Below are 18,399 nucleotides of genomic sequence, written 5' to 3'. Positions count from 1 at the left end.
GGCCCTTTCTCAGTCCCACCAGCCATTACGGTAGCCACTGACCACCTCCCAGTAGCCCTTCCTGCCCTGGTGCTTTGTGCCAAGTGCCGATAGCAGCTGCTGGGTCCCAGAGGCTGCCTCCCCTTCCCATGGCAAGCCCTGCCAGTGTGAGCTGACACCGTTGGTGCCAGTCAGCTCGGAGGAGCACTGCTCCCCACACTTCCCACTCCCATCAGTCTGTCACCACTGTCGTGTGGCAGAATTACTGCCTCCTGCTCTCCAGCACATCCGAACACACAAAGAGCTGTGCTGCTGCTGCCAGCGCTCAGCTGCTCTGCGTCTGTGAGAGGGAGGGAGCCTTGGAAAGGTCAGTGCAGGGAAGGAGGGGATGCTGGCTCCTTCCTTTAGGGGCTGTATCCTGGCATCACAGTGAAACCTTGTCCTGCTGGCTGATCCATGTCCACGGGGACTGCAGCCAGCAAGAGTACCTCACATCTCAGGGCTTCCCAGGGTGGTTTAGCACCATGTGCAGGTCCAAAGAGCTTCCCCCGCCTGTTCCCCGCCTAGCAAAACCACCCCACATTACGGAAATTGAATCTCTTGATCAGTTGTGACTCCACTCTGGACTCTTCCCTTGTTTTTATTCCTGGCCCAATTTCATTGCCAGCTTTAGCAGCACGACAGCAGCAGCTGCCACTGCCCTGGCTACAGCAGGATCCTCCCTGAAGCGATGTTTAATTTATCCCCCACATCCCCCGTGCCCAAGGCAGCCCGAGGCGGGAGCACAGCCCCTCTGCCCCCTCCAACCACATTAGCCCCGGGCCGATCTCGTCACCCCTGTCACCCATCGCTGACACTAACTCAACTTGCCTGCACTGTTGTAGGGGGCAGATGGACTGTCGGAGCCCGAGGGCATCTCTCTGAAACGCGTGGCTGTGGTGGAAGATTTCTTTGACATCATCTACTCGATGCATGTGGAAAGCTCGTCGGAGCCGGGCAAAGCACCCAAACATGCCGGGCAGAAGAAAACCTACCGAGCGGTGAGAGTCCCGCCGTGCCCCGGGCAGGGCGGGCACTGGAGCGGAGGGAGAGTCCCTCGGGAATGGGGATGGCAGGGCAGGTAGGAGCAGAGCCGCTGGCGGGAGGCAGAGAAGAGGCAGAGCCCAGTGTGGCTGTGCGGGGAGGCGTGAGGAAGGAGGGGTTTAAAGGCAGAGCAGCTGTGCTCGGGGAATCCGGGCTGCAGCGGCAGCACAGCGCGGCTGCTGGGAGAGGAGAGAGCAGGGCAATCATACAAAGACACTGTGCGTGTCCGAAGGGAAAAGGAAGAGAAATCCTCAGTATTAGTGATGGATGAGAGAATGTTTGTCCAGTTCCTTGCTTGCTCTGGGTCATCTGCCTCCCTGTCTCCCTCAGCCAGAGGGAAATGTCTCCTGTGGGCCTTGAAGGTCAGGAGCAGCCAGACAGGGGGACTGGGGCATGGCCATGGCCTTTCCCTCCTCTCCTGCCCCTCCTGGGTTTCCTCAGTTACAAAATGGAGGCAGGCACCAAGCTAAGTCTTGTCTTGGTTCCTTGGTTCTATGGATGCCAAGAACCAGCTCTATCAACCCTGAAACACCACTCTAGTTAGGTCAGGAATAATTTAGCTTGAAGTGTGCTTCTCCAGGGAGCTTGCTGTTTCTCCTGACTCTGCACAGCCCTTCGATGCAAACGTTTGGGCTCTCCCTTTACAAGAGCTGAATTTACTGTCCAAGACCAAGCTACTCCCTTGAATCCCACAGCCCTAAGGACCAGGTCGCTTAGAGACAGGAGTGGTTTGCTGGCAGCTCATCTCTCTGGTGTATACAATGTCTCAGAGAGGTCTTTGCAGGCTGCCCTCGCCTCAGTGATGATGCCTGAGGTTCTGCACAGCTCTGTGCTGCCAGAGTCAGCACAGGGTTGGACTCTGTCCTGCCTGCCTGTGTCCCTGCTCCATCCACGCTGTGGTGCTGGCAGTGCTGCTGAGGCAGCCCAGTGCCCTGCAGCCTCCCACATGTGATGGGAGTCCCCAGGGAGCAGGGCTCTGCACACAGAGCTCACAGCATCTCTCCGTGCCCCTGCAGCAGAGCTGGGGGCTGGGGCATGCACTGACCCTCCCTGGCTGGGGGCAAGTGATGACCTTTCCATGGTCCAGGGGGGGCAGCCCCACCAGCATGACCACAATTCAAAAACTTTCTGCTCATTTCCCCAGCAGACCACTCCGACCCTTCCCTAATTCCTTCAATTCATCTCTCTGGAGGACTAATCTGTGCCCTGCACAGCCCCAGGGGAGCAGGCTGGATCCGTCTGTTTTCCCAGGCCTGCTCACAGCAGTCAGAGAGAGCTTCACGCTCCACCCCTCATCTCCCTCTTGAGCTGAGATCATCACATTAGCAGCGTGTATCCCCTCCTGACCTGGCAGGAGCTGCTGGCTGGGCTGCCCAGCCTGGCTCCTGCCCTCGCTGCTGCCCTTGCTCCCCGGAGCGCCTTTGTAGCCTGAGCTGCAAGGTGAAATGGTGCAGAGCACACGCCACGCCTGGCACGGCGCACAAAGGGACGCTGCTGGGTGGCCAGCTGGGAGGCTCCAGGGTCTCCTGCCTCCTTCTCCCTGCTCCCTTTCCCCACCACTTCTGATTAGAGACACTGGAGAGTTTGCCCTTGTCCATGACCTCCGGAGGGAGGCAATCAGAAAGGGAGTTTGGATGGGAGATAACTCATCAAGGAAGCTGTCTGCTCTGCAGAGCATCAAATCAGCTGAGAAATAACAACTGTATCACTAAAATTAGCTGAACATTTGCAGCAGAGACTGTGGGCTTGCTGGAGCAAAAGAGGCAGGGAGACGGCTGAGCCCGGCAGGCAGCAGGCGGGGACAGTTCCCTGCCTGTGACACCTCACCACGGCTGCCACCAGCGATTTCCAGGCCCCTCATTTCAGCGTTTCTGCGGGAATCCCTTGTGCTTGTGCATCGATAAATATCACACCGAGGCAAAGGCTGAGCTGGCATCCGCTCGGCCACAACAGAGCTCGCTGGGGCTGCAGCTAAATAGGAGGAGAATCCCATGAGGACCAGGCACTGCAGCCTCCATTTGAGCGCTGGGACAAGGTCCCCGCCTGAACTTTCCACCCATCTGGCATTCTGTGCGTGTGAAAGCCCGGGCTCTGCTGCCGCGCAGTGGAGAGGGATGCGGCTCCCTCCCACCGCAGAGCCAGAGCCGGGCACGGCGCTGCCTGAGCCCTGATCCAGCAAAGCCCCTGCCCCGCTGCTCTGCTTCTAGAACAGCACCCCCCCAGGGTACAAAAATGCGTGGAATTTAGGTCTTCTTGTATTTAATGTAGATTTCTGGAATTTAGGAATTGTTAACTATGTCAGGTAGGAGGATGATGTGGCCAGAGGAGGGAGATCAGGACACCCTGGGCTGTCCTCCCAGCTCAGCCCTGTCACCCACGAGGTGTCTGATTGCAGCCCCACTTCCCGTCCTGAGCCCCACTTCTGCAGGGCTCCCAGCCCCGAGGACTGGCACAAACAATTGAATTTCTGTCTGCTTTATGACCCCACTTGTAAGTGCTGTGACCCCTGTGGGGGTCATGGCCCCTGGTTTGGGAACTGCCGTGCTGGGACAAGTCACTTAGACCAAACAGGATGGGTGATTAACCATAGGAGCCAGCCCAAAGTGAGAGGTGGGCTCTCCACCTTTTAATGCCTTCCAATTAAGACCAGATGTCTTCCTGGATGATGTTTTAGGCAAACCACAGGCCACTGGGCTGCAGGAGAGCCTGGGTGAAGTGACTTGTGCTGCACAGGTCAGACTCCAAGATTTGATGGTCTTTTATGGCCTTAAAGAATTCTGCATTAAAATGGACTAATTCCTTCTCCAAATAACCTAGTCTTGATTCTTAAAAATACCATAAAATTACTGCTGGCAGGAAATAATTGCAATAACAGGGATTGCCAGACACCTTCTGTGGGTGCTTAGGTCTGGATCTAGTGTTTAACTTCAAGCATTCAAGTTTTAAATATTTATCCTTAGCTTTTCCTCATCTGTAAAATACATACCCCACAAAGGTTCAGGAGACTTAATTCATTACTGTTTGGAAAAATGTTTTCAATTCCCTAGATAAAATATGTCACAGAAGTGCAAAGTATTATTAACAGTAATTGATTGTCATTGTGGGAAAAAGTGACCTGCCCTTACAAAAGATTAATGGATTCTTCAGGTTACTGGTGTGATGGTAATTAACAATGCAAACAGAGCTGACGAGCCCTTACTTTCACATTTGATTCTTACATGTTCATAGATTTGCTCTTCCCAGACTCCAGGGGGGAAGGGGAAGGAGTTTCTGGGAAGGTGTGGGTATGCAGGGATACCAAAGGTCTGTTCATTTGTGTCTTGGTGCCTTACTGACACACCAGTTACCTTCCCAGGGTGTTCCCCCACCAACAGCTGCCCTGGAGGGAGGGATTTAGGGCTGGAGGGGACAATGAGTGGATACAGGCTGTGCCCCTGGTCCCTGTGGTCTCCACCCCATTCTCCCTCTCCCAGGACCTACAGCTCTCTGTTGTTTCCCCAGATTGCAGAGACCTATGCTTTCCTCCCGAGAGAGGCTGTCACCAGGTTCCTGATGAGTTGCACTGAGTGCCAGAAGAGGATGCATTTCAACTCCAACGGCCTGGAGCCCAAAGGTAAAGGCGATGGCTTCTGCCAGCAGAGCTGACTCTGCATTTTGCACCAGCACAGTGTCACCAACAGCTGCCAGACACTGTCCTGCCCAGGAGACACGTCCTAGCCTAAGGGTTTTCCTAACCTGGGATATTTTACATCTTATAGCCAAGCTGCAGGAATTGCTTAAACCTGCTTCTTTCAGCTTAGGGAGCAGAAGCAGCCTGGCTTTCTTTCTGAGCTTCCCCAGTGCTGCCCAAAACATGGGTCAGAAATACCTCAGATATGGCTGCAATCAACCCATGATCATGTGAGGGTGGAAACCTCAATGTCTATAAAAATAACCTAAAAGTTTTTCCCTGGAACTGATAATTTTGTATTGAAAGACACAGAATATGTCTGAATAGCTGAAGTTTCTGATAAAGAAGCAATTTACACTTAATTAATAGGTTAGATAATGGCAAGTGTTTTGGCAATCACAGTTACACTGTGCCTGTGTACACGCACAATTAGTGTGGCCACTGAGGTGGTTGACTCGTTATGGTTCTTTTGTGGACAGATCCAATCTGCAGCTTCTTAGGTCCCAGAGAGAGCAGGAGTGGGAAGAAGAAGATGGGACCAGCTTCTCTTCCAGAGTAGCTGGTTAAATGTTTGTGTGGTTGTTTTCTGAATTACAAACTTGTTTTCGTGATCAAGTGCAAAGCAAGTGCAAAGTGATGTTGATTTCAGCCATTAAAATTGCTACTTTAAAAAAAACCTAAGCAAACTGCAGGGAGTTGGTCAGTTTCAAAAGTGGCGAGGCAAAGTGGCTCATTTGGCAGCTCTTATCAGGAAGGGAAGCAAAATTTAAGGAACAAAAGGCCCGACAATTGAGAATTTCTTGTATTAAGTACTGATTGCCAACTGTTTACTGCTGGGAGCAGAGCTATGGACATCCCAGAGGTTTTGTGTAAGTGGATTATGTGCCATCTATCCAAAGGTAGCGACTGAAATGCTTTGTACTCATAAAAACTCTCAAAAACTCTCCCAAATAGCTCTATGTGAATTCTGTTAGTTGAAGCTCCATTACCATAGCACCTCCCACTCTACCAGCTAAGGGCCTGATCCCTCTTTCCAATTACATCCAGAAAATGTTGGCCTTTGGCCTTGCTGGGAGCAGCCCTGACCTTCACACGGATTGCACTGCATCCCTCAAGGGTGATGCTCCTTCACAGAGTCACAGACTGGTTGGGTTTGGAAGGAACCTTAAAGTCCATCTCATTCCAACCCCTTGCCAAGGGCAGGGACATCTTCCATTAGATCAAGTTGCTCAAAGCCCTGTCCAACCTGGTTTTCCTTCAAGGGCTTCCACCCACCATCCTGCCCCTCCTGTGCCTCTCCCAGCAGCACACACCCATCCAGTTCAGAGACAGCTCAGGGAACCCCCGGTTCTGGATATCCCCCCCAGCGTGGTCCTGGCTGTGGGAACCATGATCAAGGCTGACATCCATCTGTCCTGAACAAATTTATAAATTAATATCAGTTAGTGATTATTTTCATAAAGCTTCTCCCCTTAGCAGTTCTCTTAAAAATAAATCAATCAGGAATACAAAGGACCCCACAGGTAAAAAGTCTTACCAACCATGAATGAATGAAAGGACAGAAGTGCTTCTCTGCCTGAATACCACCTAAAGAGTGACTAAGTACATGTGAAAATGCATTGAGTAGATTAGATAAGGTTACTTTTCCTGGGGAAGGGTGTCTGATTTCACTAACACGTATTCAGGAATTTATCAGGAGCAAATCACCTAAAAAAACCACTGGGGTCATAGAAGAATTACTGAGGTGTATGCACGTGCATACACACACAGAGGCACACACAGGTAAAGTTTAACTCAGTAAGATGACAAAATTTGAATAATTCCCATCTCTTTCTACTTCTCTTGTCTGTGAAAGAAATTTGAACACATTTAATTTGTGATCACAAAAATCCCTAATTAAACATATCTGCCATCAAACCCTGCAGGGCACCCACAGCATTCATAAAAGCAAATTGTCCTGCTTGTGGGAAAGTTTGAACGTCACTGGACTTCACTGGGATCTCTTTACAGTGTTATTAAATTAGGAGTAATTCTTGTGGAGTGATAAAAATGTGGAGCTAGGATCAAAACCATTTCTCCTTGTTCCATCTGTGTGTCCAACATGTGGGGCATGTGATAGAGATAACTGCAAAATGAGCTAAAGGATTCCAGGAGCTTCCTCTTGTGACATAGGATGTGAGGATTTTTCCCGTGGAGCCCCCCAGGCCTTTTAAAACAAAGGTTTTCTTTCTTTCCAAGATAACTTAGGAAAAAGGAAAAAAAAAGTGTTTGGTTTCTTGGGCTCAAGCCCTTCTGTGGTGCAGTTGCACAAATTCACATTAAATTTGTGGCCTCTAATGGGATTGTTCCAAATTTACATCAGAATGGTTTCAGGCAGAATCTAAGCACTAAAAGATCACTTACCTCCCTCTTCCTCCCCATCTGAAGTTGCTGAGCTGCTCCTGTTCAGCTTCATTCATCTCTGCAGCGCTGAGCAGTGGAGTGGGGAATGGCAGGAGAGCAACTTATCATCCTCAGAGATGCCAAACGCTCACCTCACCGTGCCTGTGCCTCAGCAGAGAGCAGCTCTATCTGTGATACTCTCAGCAAATGCTTTCCCAAACTCTTTGGGACTCAACCAGCTGGGGAAGGTGGCAGGTTAATTGCTGTGAAAAGCTCCCCTTGCACTGGGATTTTAGCATCTTTTCATCACAGCACAATAAAGGTTTATTTTGGGTGTTATAGAGACATATAAGTGCTCCTAATCTGTAGGTCAAAGTGTGACAGAGGCTGCTGACATGCAGCCATGAGAAAAAATGGAGGAATCAGTTTCCAAGGTTCCTAAAAGCTTTGGATCTTCATATTTGGGCAAGTTGATGGCCTGAGTGGCACTGCCCACCCTTCCCTGCACCCACAGTCAGGAATGCTCCATCTGCCCAGGAATGGACTAGATGAACCTGAGAAAAAAGCATTGTATTTCCATGGACCCAGTCAATGTCTTGATAGAGAAGATTTGCAAAGACCTTTGTGATGTTTAAGTCAATTACAGGCAGTTTTGGGGTCAGGTAATTTCCTAATTAGGCATGATAGATGTGATGTTTGCAGAGGTGTGGAGCATCTTCAGCTCTGCTGAGTTCCAGCAGGATTTTTTTACACTCAGCATTTCTGAGAAGCAGGCCCATTAGGATTGGGTTGATGGCTTTTCTGAGGTGCTGTAAAACATTTTGTGAAGGCTCTTTTTCAAAGAGCTCTGTCACACATGCCTGTGAAACCAGTGACCCCAGAAAATGCAAGCCAGCCAGGGAGATTCAGAACCAGGATTGTAAACCTCCCACCATAAGTTGACCTTCAGCTCCTGGGAATCCTTCTTCCCCCATTGCTGCTTAAGCTCCTCTCCAGTGGGTACCACACATCCCTTCAGCATGTGCTGAAAGGCTGGATTAGTTCTCCAGACTTGCATCTGCTTGTGCTGAGGGCAAAGAGATCTTGCTTGTAGCCATCAGCCATCCCTGTGGACAATGGCAAACCCACTGTGTGAGCCCGCAAATTCAGTGTTAGAACAGATCATTCCAGCAGCCTTCATGTTCTGTGTCCTGCAGGATCTGTAGCGGTGGTGGCAGAGCAGAAAAATCTCTGAGAATTCAGAGAAATCACTGAGAATTTGCTTTGTGAACTCAGCCTGGCCAGACAGAGTGATTTGCAGGAGCATCCGAACCCGGAGCCATCTCTAGAGCTCAATGTGATGCAGCCAGAGGAATCAACAGGAACAATTTAAATTAAAGATCTCTAAAATTAAGTTTGTGCTTTAATGAGGACGTTAAAAATAATCTTCATCACCAGATAGAGATACTTAATACGTTGCCTTAATGTTAACTCCTACCTGAGGGAATCCCAGCAAAATTGGCAAGACTTTGCTGAGCTGCAAATAGATCCTTGTTCATCACCCCCTGCATAAATCTCATGTGCATGGAAGTACTTCTGAGGCTTCAGCAAGACTCAATTTCTTCCTCAGGTTTGGGGGACACTGAAAAATTACACATTATGTGTAGTTTTTTTCACGGGTGACAGCGATGCTTTTTTTCTTTTTTTTTTTTTTTTTCCCAAGACAACATCTGTTCTGTAATTATGTTCTTAGTGGGGTCATGTTCTTAGGGGAACCTTCTCTCAGCGGGTGGCTCCTGCCAGGGATTTGAAGTTCTCCTGAATACCCCTGAGTTACGAGAACATACCTGCAGGTCCCTCATCTAAATAAAGCCTTTCCTCTGTTCTTCAGAGAGTGAGCCACCTTCCTCCTTGGTTTCTGGGATCATTGACTACAACATGCCCCTCACCTCCACCTACCTGAAGCAGATGAAGCTGCGGGTGATGAATTCCCAGGAGCAGGTGAGTGATCTGCCCGTGCCGAGGGGCTGAACGGAGAATGGGGAGAGGCACTTGGATTCCAGGAGGATGTTTTTGGGAATGCCTGGTTTGTCTGAGCTTTTGAGGCTCTGATCAAGCACAGAAAGTTGGGAGGCAGTGTATCCTGCATCTCCTGGAAGCTGAGCTGCTTCAGAGTTGTGCCAGTGGAGAGAGGCAGAGATGGCGTTGATTAAGTTGTTCTTTAGACATACGGTTCTTCTAAGAAATTGTTTTAAAAATAAATATGGCAAGTAGTAATTTGTTTATTTTCCACTGATGTCTGGGAGCTTTAGCAGATGGGGTCTGAAGCCCACACCTGGCTTTGGTTGCTCTGGGGCTCTCTTAAACTGCTCAGCAACTTGAGGGGTTCAGCTGCAGCCGCTCCGCTCCCACGTCAAAGCGGGACACGGCTCTGTTGTTTGGTGACAGTGTTAAGCCACTGGATTTTGCTTTGGGGATGTATGGGGCACCCTGCCACAGGATTATACCCAGGCTGTGTGCAATTTTCTGAAGTTCTGCAGCTGCAGAATTAGCTATGGGAACCTCTGTGCACCATGGAAACAGTCTATAAAAAGAAAAGTATGTTTTACTTGCTCCCCACAATCTGCACTGGAAGCCAGTGCTGGATTTTCTTTCCAGCACTCTGAAACCTGAACCTGATTTCACACATTGCTGCCAGTGGCAAGATGTAACAGCATTTGCATGGTGCTGTGGTGGAAAACATTGCTGGGAGCCTGAGCACCCGATGGGGGCTTTTATCCAGCAGCTTCCTAAAGGGATGTGGGTTAGAGCATCACTGCCAGGGTGTGAAGTGCCAAGTGTGGGTTTGCTGGAGGGATACCGAGCTGCTCTATCACTTCTGTTGTGAAACCTTCGTGGTGGAGGACAAAATGGCATCTGGTGGGAAGCACTTCTGCGTCTCAGAGCTTTTTCCTTTGCACTTGTTTGACACTTGAGTGAGTTTCAGGATTTGTTTCAGGTTTTGAAAGGTAAAAAGGCTGATGAGCCAAGTTTTGTGCTCATGATGGGTCAGGCAGTAGAACTGTGGACAATTTGGGGGGCAGCTGGGCTGAACCGGACTGGGCTGAACTGGGCTATGCACATGGAGTGGATGGATGTGCCCCTTTGTGCCATCTGATTGCTACTTTGGGACCACTTCTGGATAAATAGGCCAGCATGTTCCAGTCACCTGTGGGTTGTGCACTGTTTGCTGGGTCTTGGTGCAGCTCCTGGCAGAGTGGCATTGGTGTGGCAGACCCTGCAGTCCTGTTCTTCACCAAGGTCAGGGCCTCAGGGCCATCCATGAAAGCTGGCTGTGCTTTCCAGCATTTGAGGGGGTTGCTTCAAGTTAAGTTTGCTGCATACAGAGGATTGAGTGGTTTGACTTGTAGCCATTTATGCATTTTCAACCAGTTCCTCTTGGCTCTGAAGCTGCTTAAGGGAAATCTGCTACAAAGCTTCATTAAACTCCTGTACCCAGTTTATACAGGCAGCAAACTGACCTTGCAGTTTGATCTTACTCCCAGGATAGCAAACCACCCAGAAGCTGGGAGGCTTCAGTAGTGGATCTTGAGTTTGTGAGCTGCCTGGTTAGGGATGCTTGTTTTGAGAACTTTGGTTGGTAATTCAGAGTTCATACCCTGAATTTTGGTGCAGCAGTTTGCACTGGAACTGTCACTAGATCGATAGAACGTGCTGCTAACATGAATACTCCTGAAGCTTGCAGAGATTGGAATAGAAGCGTATGTCATGCAGGAACAAAAAGGGACCAGCTGAGGCAACCAGCAGTTGTTGGTTTAGATCATAAATCAAATGGTTTGATGTTATTCCCTGCCTCTAAAGTTTTCCTTCTCCTGTGCTCCTGTCGTTACACTGCAGGGCAGCTTTCGAAGCTTTTCAAGCTGTAGCAGCTGAGGGAAAAACCTGTTTGGAAGAAGTAAAAATTGCTGTTCACTGTGTTACTGAAACTGATTCCTGAGAGCAAAGTAAAAAAAGGATCAGTCCTATTGCTCAGACTTCTGAAGCGTTGAAATTTTCCATCATGACAAAAGTCTGGAGAGGATTCAGATGGTTGGACCTGCTGGGAAAAAATCCAGCAGGATTTGAGTGCAGTCCCTTCTGACATGGGACATTCCCTGGCTTCCCCTGGGGAATCAATAGAATTATTTTGGTTGAGAAGATCTTCAGGATCACTGAGTCCAACCATTCCCCAGCACTGCCAAGCCCACTACTAAACTATGTCCCCAAGTGCCACATTGACATGGCTTAAATCCCTCCAGGGATGGTGGGCAGCCTGTTCCAGGGCTGGACAACCCCTTTGGTGAAGAATTTTTTCCCAATTCAACCTAAACATCCCCTGGTGTAACTTGAATGAAAACAAATGCCACACTCCTGAGGCAGCTGTGGCTGGACCTGGAGCTGCTGATGCTGAGGCTACCTGAAGATAATGTGTGTAATAATGCAAATAACAGGGGTCAGTTCCCTCCAGAAGCATTCCCTGCCAGTTTTATCCTATTTATTAATACACTGCACTGGAAAGAAAACAGTGCAATCCTTTTTTCCTGGAGGAACCTGGCAGTCTGTGTGGAGTGTGGTCTGTGAAATAAGGGCTGTGTGACACAGGGTGAGGGTTAGGGTTGCACAGTTCAGGTGTTGCAGCTTTTGGAGTTCCAGGTATTTGCCAACTGAAAAGAGCCCTCTAAAGACAGTAGAAATAATTCTGACTTTTATGCAAATGCAAAACAGGCAGAAAATACAACCTGCTTCTAAAATTTGCCCTATGCAGATATGCCCTGCAAGGGTTTTATCTACCAGCACATCCAGGCTGCTCTCGCTGAGCGCTGCCACTTTGCTGCCTCCCTCTCACTAAAATTTGATGGTGTTAATAGAAATAAATTAAGCAATGGACTCGTGTTTCTCTTGGCTTTGGCCAAAAGCAATTATTTGTATGCAGCAGCACCAGGAGAAACTCACTTCACTTGGGGTAACAATGAGTGAATTTATGCCAAAGTGGCCTTTCAACTTCATTATTCAGGGAAGAAAAAAATAGTGTGTGTAAGTGTAATCTATTAGTGCTGCTAAGCACATGAGTGTTAGGGCACCAGTGTCTCCAGAAGGAAGCACAGCCAGAAGAACCTTAAGGAAAGCATTTTATCCCTGCTTAGGGACAACAAACTGTCAGAAGAGACTCTTTACATGGTTGCTTACAAAATGAGGAGTTCCCACAGAATATATTTCTATATATTTTTTGGAGTCAGAACATCTGTTCTGGGACAGTGGAAAACAGCAGAGACCCGTGTTGCTTATACTGGGTTCAGTAGGACACGCAGGTTCTTCTGGGGTGGGAATCTTCCTTTATCCCCATTTTTTTACCAGTTTTCACATGGGTGAAAAACCAGGCCACTCACCCTTTCCAGGGTGCTGAATTAGCCCCATTTCTTGGTATCTACCAAGGCATTAAAGCATCTCTGAACTCCTGACCATCCCAATCTAGCAGCAAAAAGGAATGAATAGAAGAGATTTGATTTTTATCTGTAAAGATCCTTCCACTTCATTTTCAAATGCTAAATATTAGCATTTTTAAATGATTGGTTATTCTATTGCAGTCATTTTTCAGCCAATCTTTTCTGTGTTACTCAACCTCAGCCTTGGATTTATTTTTTATGCTGCTGTTGAGCGGGGTTTCCACTGGTGACAAGTGGAATAGAAAGATTTTAAGAGGACAAATGCCAGGCTCTCTCTCTCTGCTCCAGAGTTGTGGCTGCTACCTTGGCAGGAACAGTCCAGGGCCAAGTAACCAGGTTTAAATGATACAGAAACGTTTTCAAAGATTGCTTCAGTGGCTGCTGGCAGAAGGTCACGCAATCAGTGAAAGGCAGGAGCTGCTCTTGGATGGGAAATAAGAAGAGTGTTTTCCTTGTTGCTATGGCTTTGCTGCACTGACTTGTAGGTGTTTGAGAGGGACAGAGCCTTGTCCTGCACCATCACACATCCCATCCATCCAGTAATTTCCCTGTAAGCCTGGAGTGTGTGACAGTGCATGGATGTGAGGTGGTTTTCAGAGCACTGTTTCAAACAATGTTTTAGCTCAGACAGCTGGATAATCCTGGAAGGGGGTGCAGGGGCTTACATCCCATCCATGTGCATGGAGTTGGTCTTGTCTGGTGCTGGTAAAGATAAAGCCCCTGCAGGATTTGAGACCTCACAGAGCCTAATGACCAGAGGCTGGTTGGCAATGTGAATTCCTCTTCCTTTTACCCTGGCCTGTCCATTACTGTGCTTGCTCACTTCAGTGTCTCAGAGGCTCTGAGAGCAGCTAAGATGCATCTTCCCCTGGCAGCTCACTCCCTTCCTTCTGCTTTGGAGCCATCTCCAGCCAGTCCTGGGGGTGCAGAAAGGCAGGGAGGGGAGCCTGCAGCCATACAGGAAGGCACACTGGGTTTTTATTTTCAGCCTGAAAGTTCAGTCGTGAGAATTGCAGACATCTCATTCCACATAGTCCAGAGACCAGGAGCAAATTTGGCAGAGCTGGCAGCTGCTAGACAAGCCCTGGGACCTGGATTTAGCTGTTTCATGAAGGCATCCTGAAGAAAAGCTCTGTGTGTTCACAGAGGTGAGGAGGGCAGAAGCAGGCAGTACTTGACAGGAAGTGGGATGATGCGTTTGCATCACATGAGGATGATAAGGTACTTCCCAGTCCATTAGAGAGGGTGTTAAACATCTCCGGGAGAATAAATACCTCTAGATCAACTTGACTTGAGCTCTGGATAGTTCTCATTCAAGAAGTTTTATCATGGTTTGGGAAGATCTTTGTTTCCTGATGCTAATTTTTAAGTCATTTTTGAGCACTAGAGAAGTTCCTTAAACACACCCTTAGGCACAGAAGGGAGCACCGGCCGCAGGCACAGGGAGACACCGAGCGAGGAACAGATTTCCTCGCTGCTCGGCTGCGCAGCCCTCTAGTGGGGACAGAGCTTCTGCCGCCGGGAGCCGGCTTTGCCTGGGAAACTTCGGATCTGCTCTTAAGCACCGTTAGTCCAGGCAAAGCCAGGTCCAGCTGTCACACCAGAGTTCTTTCCTGGCAAAGATGCTTTTGCAAAACTTTCATCCTTGGCCTAAAGGCTCATGAGATGCAGGAGGTCAGATGACCGATCCATTTAGCCTGGTTTCACCCTGGTGTGAATGGGTGGCTTTCAGTGAAGGGCAACTATTTTTTTTTTTTTACTGGGAATTAACTCTGGCATTCCCAGCAAGTAAAAACTCGGCAGCTTTTATTTCCCACTGTGTGGAGGTGTCAGTACTTTTCCCAGTGCTCCAGGTGAGCTCTGTGTTTGTTCAGAATGACGTGTGCTGTGAGCAAACAGTGTGAGACCAACGTGGGCTGGCTGGGGTCGGTCCTGCCACTGCAGCTCTTGTCTTCCAGCGAGAAGTGATGCCAAGGCTCTGACTCTTTGCTGTTTTGGGGCTAATCATGTTGTTTTCTATAAAAAAGGAGGTGGCATTGCCTGTTTCTAGTGGTGCTGGGGACAATTCACCCCCCTGAAGTACTCAGGTGTATTTAGTTGCTCCATATGACAGCTCCAGTCCGTTCTCATGCACTGGTGGTCCCTTCCCCACTCTCTCTTCACTTCCCTATGCTGTTGTGCAGCTCAGCTAAGGTCCTGGAGAAGTGGCTGGGAGATGCTTGGAAGTTTCTCTGGCTCTTGGTGGTGCTGTGGTTGTCACACAGATCCATCCATGCAAAACTGGGACTGATCACTCTCCACCACACACACCTATCCTGGTTCCTGTTACCTGGTCTCAGAAGCCTGCTACAGCCAAGCTGCATGAGCTTGAGTCTGGGAACACTGAATAAGCCGGGCCAGAAGCCACACTACCTCTCTTTATTCCTCATTTCTTCCCAGTACATTCCCTGTTTGGTAAGGAGAGCTGCTGCCTATTCCCTTGTGTGCTAACCAGCATCAAAGGCAGCTGTTCCCAGTAGAACTGGAAACAAGGTTTTGCTTCAGGGCCTGTAAAGTGGGGCTAGGAAATATTTCCAGGGGAAAAGGTAAAGATGTCAGCCTCAGAGTGAGGAAAACACAATTGCAACATCCATGGAGTAGTCTCATGGATCCAGTTGGATCTGTCCTGTTCCTGTGGAAAGCTGTGCGTGGTGGGCTGTTCTGCATCGTCTCAAAGCTCAGGTGCTGACGTGCTGTACACTGACTTTGATCAAGTCACACAAATGGCTGTTTCTTAATTGCCTTCTCCCTTTAAAAAGGGGATAATACCTTAGAGAGACTTCTGAGGTCTTGCTCACTAATAAAGCTCTTCAAGAGCTTGGATGGCAACTACTTTGAGAGTGCAAACTGTTATTAATGATTTCCGTTATTACAGAAGATGAAGCTGTGTGGTTCAGCTTTTTAACCTTGAATTGTGTGCTTGCTTTTGTTTCTGCTGCTGTTCAACCTGCACGGGCAGGTTTGCACCTTGTCTGCTTGCACACACCCCTCAGACCCACACCAGGAGCTGTGTGCGCACAGAAGGAGCTGAGGAGTCAGTTTTACTCACAAGGATGGATTCTGAATCGTGTGGAATGAATGAGAATGGCCAAAAATGGGTTTAGTCTGGGTTCTGTGTGTGGTTACTCGATTCTGATTTGGGGGAGCAAGAGATAAGCTGTGAGGGTTGTCCTCACTGTATAGAGCAGTGCAGGCATTGCTGCTGGGGCTGTGGATTTGGGCAGTGGAAAGGAATGTTAGGGGAAATTTGACTGTCAGGGACCTGTCCCTTCAAACACCCATTCCCTATACTCCAGAAGAAAATTCTATCCACAGAAACAACTCCTTTCCTGCTCCTGTATTTGGCAGTGACTGCTGTACCCTGTGAAGTATGGAGCTGTATTTCCTTTTCTTCTCTTGGTTCTGGCTCCTGGGAGGAGAAAACCCCTTTTATTCATGCCCATGCCAGATGCTAACCACTGCTGCTTCTAAGGAAGGAGTGATCAGGATGACGTGGGAATACAGCCCTGAGCCCACAAGGAACCTGGTCTATAATGAAGTTTCCCAAATCTTTACCCTCCATTTTTTCCCTGGCTCTGCTCTGGATGGCAGATAAGGCACAGTGTGGATAAAAGCTGTGTCTGCCCCTCATGCCATGCCCTCCTTCAGTCCCTCCTGCTCGTTTCCCTCCCAGCCTTGCCCCTGAGGGAATCGCATTTCACTGCTTATTCCTCAGCAGGGTTTGATGGTCACTGAGGACCCAGTGCAGGAGGTCCCGTTTGTTATTTAACCTACTTTTCAGAGGCACAAGAACATCAAGTGACTCGCACAAGGTCGTCCATGAGTCAGTGACTCCTCTGGCGTGATGGCCAGAGCCTGCAGTCCCTGCTCCCACCACTAGATCCCTGTGCCCACAATCCATAGCACCACAGCCATTCAATTAAGCTCCTGCAGCGCCTTAAATGTCGTGTATTCCTGGGTTTGACAGCAGTCCTGGCATTCTTGTGGAGCCTTGCCTTAGGAAATGACAACAGATGAGGTCAGGTCATTGTTAGCGATGCCTTTGGAAGCATCACTGCCTGGTGCTCAGGCAGGCTCTGTGCTGTGGGTGCTGTCACAGCTGGGACATGGCTCTTCCCAGGACCTGCAGCGTGGCTCTGGGGGAATCCAGCAGGACCCAGGGAGCCCCAGGGTCTCTGCATGGGCAGATCTGTGTGCATGTGAGGGGGCTGGCAGGTATCAGAGGTAATGAACACATTGTGAAGAGAGAGGGAAGGAAGTGACTTATAAATAATGTATTTGATGTATATTATATATATGATATAGTAACAGCAGCACTGGTTTGTTATGGTGTGCTTTTTTTTTAATGTGTAATCTCTTAAGGCACTTACCCCTGTTCCTGACAAGTCGATAAATTATTATTACCAATTCTATATCTAATTGCCAGTTATTTCCCCCCAGACAATTTGAATCCGAAAAGTACCCATTGGAAAGGCGCTTGGAGGGCTGTTTCCCAGAGCCTCCCTGGCTGTTTCTGGAGGCAGCCCCTCTTCCGCTGGTGAGCCCCACTTCTGCCAGCCTCGTGACCCCATGTGCTGGCACAAACAATTGCATTTCTGTCAGGCTCATGACCCCACTTGTAACAGCGGTGACCCCCCTTGGGGTCAGGACCCCTCTCCTGCACAGGGAACAGCTCCTGCCCAGCAGCTCTTGCTGAATGGCTCTTCCTCCCTCACTCCCTGTGTGGACCCGGCTGTTCCACACTAAGTTTGCTGATGTGAAATTTAGGTTAATCCATTTCCAAAGTGGATTAAGCTAACCCACACAAAGGCACTTAGTATAAAATAAGAGTGTCCACATGGTGAGGCAGCACGGAATAGTGACTGTGCTTCAAACTCACATCCTGGCCAGTTTGTGTCCTCTGCAAGCTCACCAAATGGAGGGACAGGCATTCTGGTCCCAGGGGATGTGCTCTCTCAAATGGCTTTAAGCTGGTCTAGCTTGAAGCCAAAGGAAGTGCAAGGAGTAAACAAAGCCCAGCAATGGGAAGGGGTTAAAGCCCGCTCTGCTGAGGTTCTCGGCAAGGCTCCTGTTCACCTTAAATGGTCAGGATTTTATTTTAGCTTCAGGGAGGAGCAGCAGCCATGGAGCTGGAAGGGAGTGTAGAGAAGTCCCTGTGGCTGGGGGCTCACAGCCTGCTGGCCTCCCAGCCATCCGCCTCCTGCAGAAGGCCCCCAGGGCTCCTGTGCTTGCATTTCAGCCTCTGGCTCCGTGATCAGCCTGGAGGAGATGGAAATGTAGTAGTGAGTGATGCCCGTTTTCACCTCTGGCCTCAGATCCTCCTAAGCCACCCTCTTCCCTTGCCTCTTCTCTGGCAGTGAGGTGGTTAACGCTGGAACAGATAACATTACAATTGGACATCCCCACTAACCCAAACCTGGCAGTTCCCATCCTGGCTCTGGCACCATTTCTGATACCAGCCTATTGCAGACTCAACACTGAACTGCTACACTTGGTTTATTTCATAAACCATTTCCTTTGTAACCATTAAATAGTGAAACATGAGGTGGGCTGGGGAGGGGGATGCTGCAGTGCTGGCACCCATCACTGTGGCGGGGATCACCATCCCATCATGGTGATCCCAAGCTAAGATAAAACTCATTGACCCACTGCCCTCCAAGCCCAGCCTGGGAGCGAGTCCCAGCCTGGGGGATGCCGGGACCCCCAGCGCTGCCCTGCCAGAGCTGGGGCACAGCATCCCCATCCTGCCGGGGATCTGGCAGCCGGTGCCCTGTCCAGAGCTGT

General features: G+C 49.3%; 1 protein-coding gene across 2 annotated transcripts in view; it reads left to right on the top strand.

The window, feature by feature from the left end:
- Positions 1–868: 868 nt before the first annotated feature.
- Positions 869–18,399, top strand: part of NOL4L (nucleolar protein 4 like) — a 40,952-nt gene continuing 23,421 nt past the window's right edge. For both annotated transcript variants that reach the window (XM_031057982.1, XM_031057981.1), the window contains exons 1-3: positions 869–1,019; positions 4,564–4,675; positions 8,985–9,094. In XM_031057982.1, the coding sequence (XP_030913842.1) occupies positions 948–1,019; positions 4,564–4,675; positions 8,985–9,094 (294 nt within the window). In that variant the 5' untranslated portion in view covers positions 869–947. The remainder of the gene's footprint in view (positions 1,020–4,563; positions 4,676–8,984; positions 9,095–18,399) is intronic.

This window comes from Geospiza fortis, unplaced genomic scaffold (genome assembly GCF_000277835.1).
Source record: "Geospiza fortis unplaced genomic scaffold, GeoFor_1.0 scaffold188, whole genome shotgun sequence".
Classification (NCBI taxonomy): domain Eukaryota; kingdom Metazoa; phylum Chordata; class Aves; order Passeriformes; family Thraupidae; genus Geospiza; species Geospiza fortis.
The sequence above is the reverse complement of the archived record's forward strand: the minus strand, read 5'-3'. Positions and strand labels throughout refer to the sequence as shown.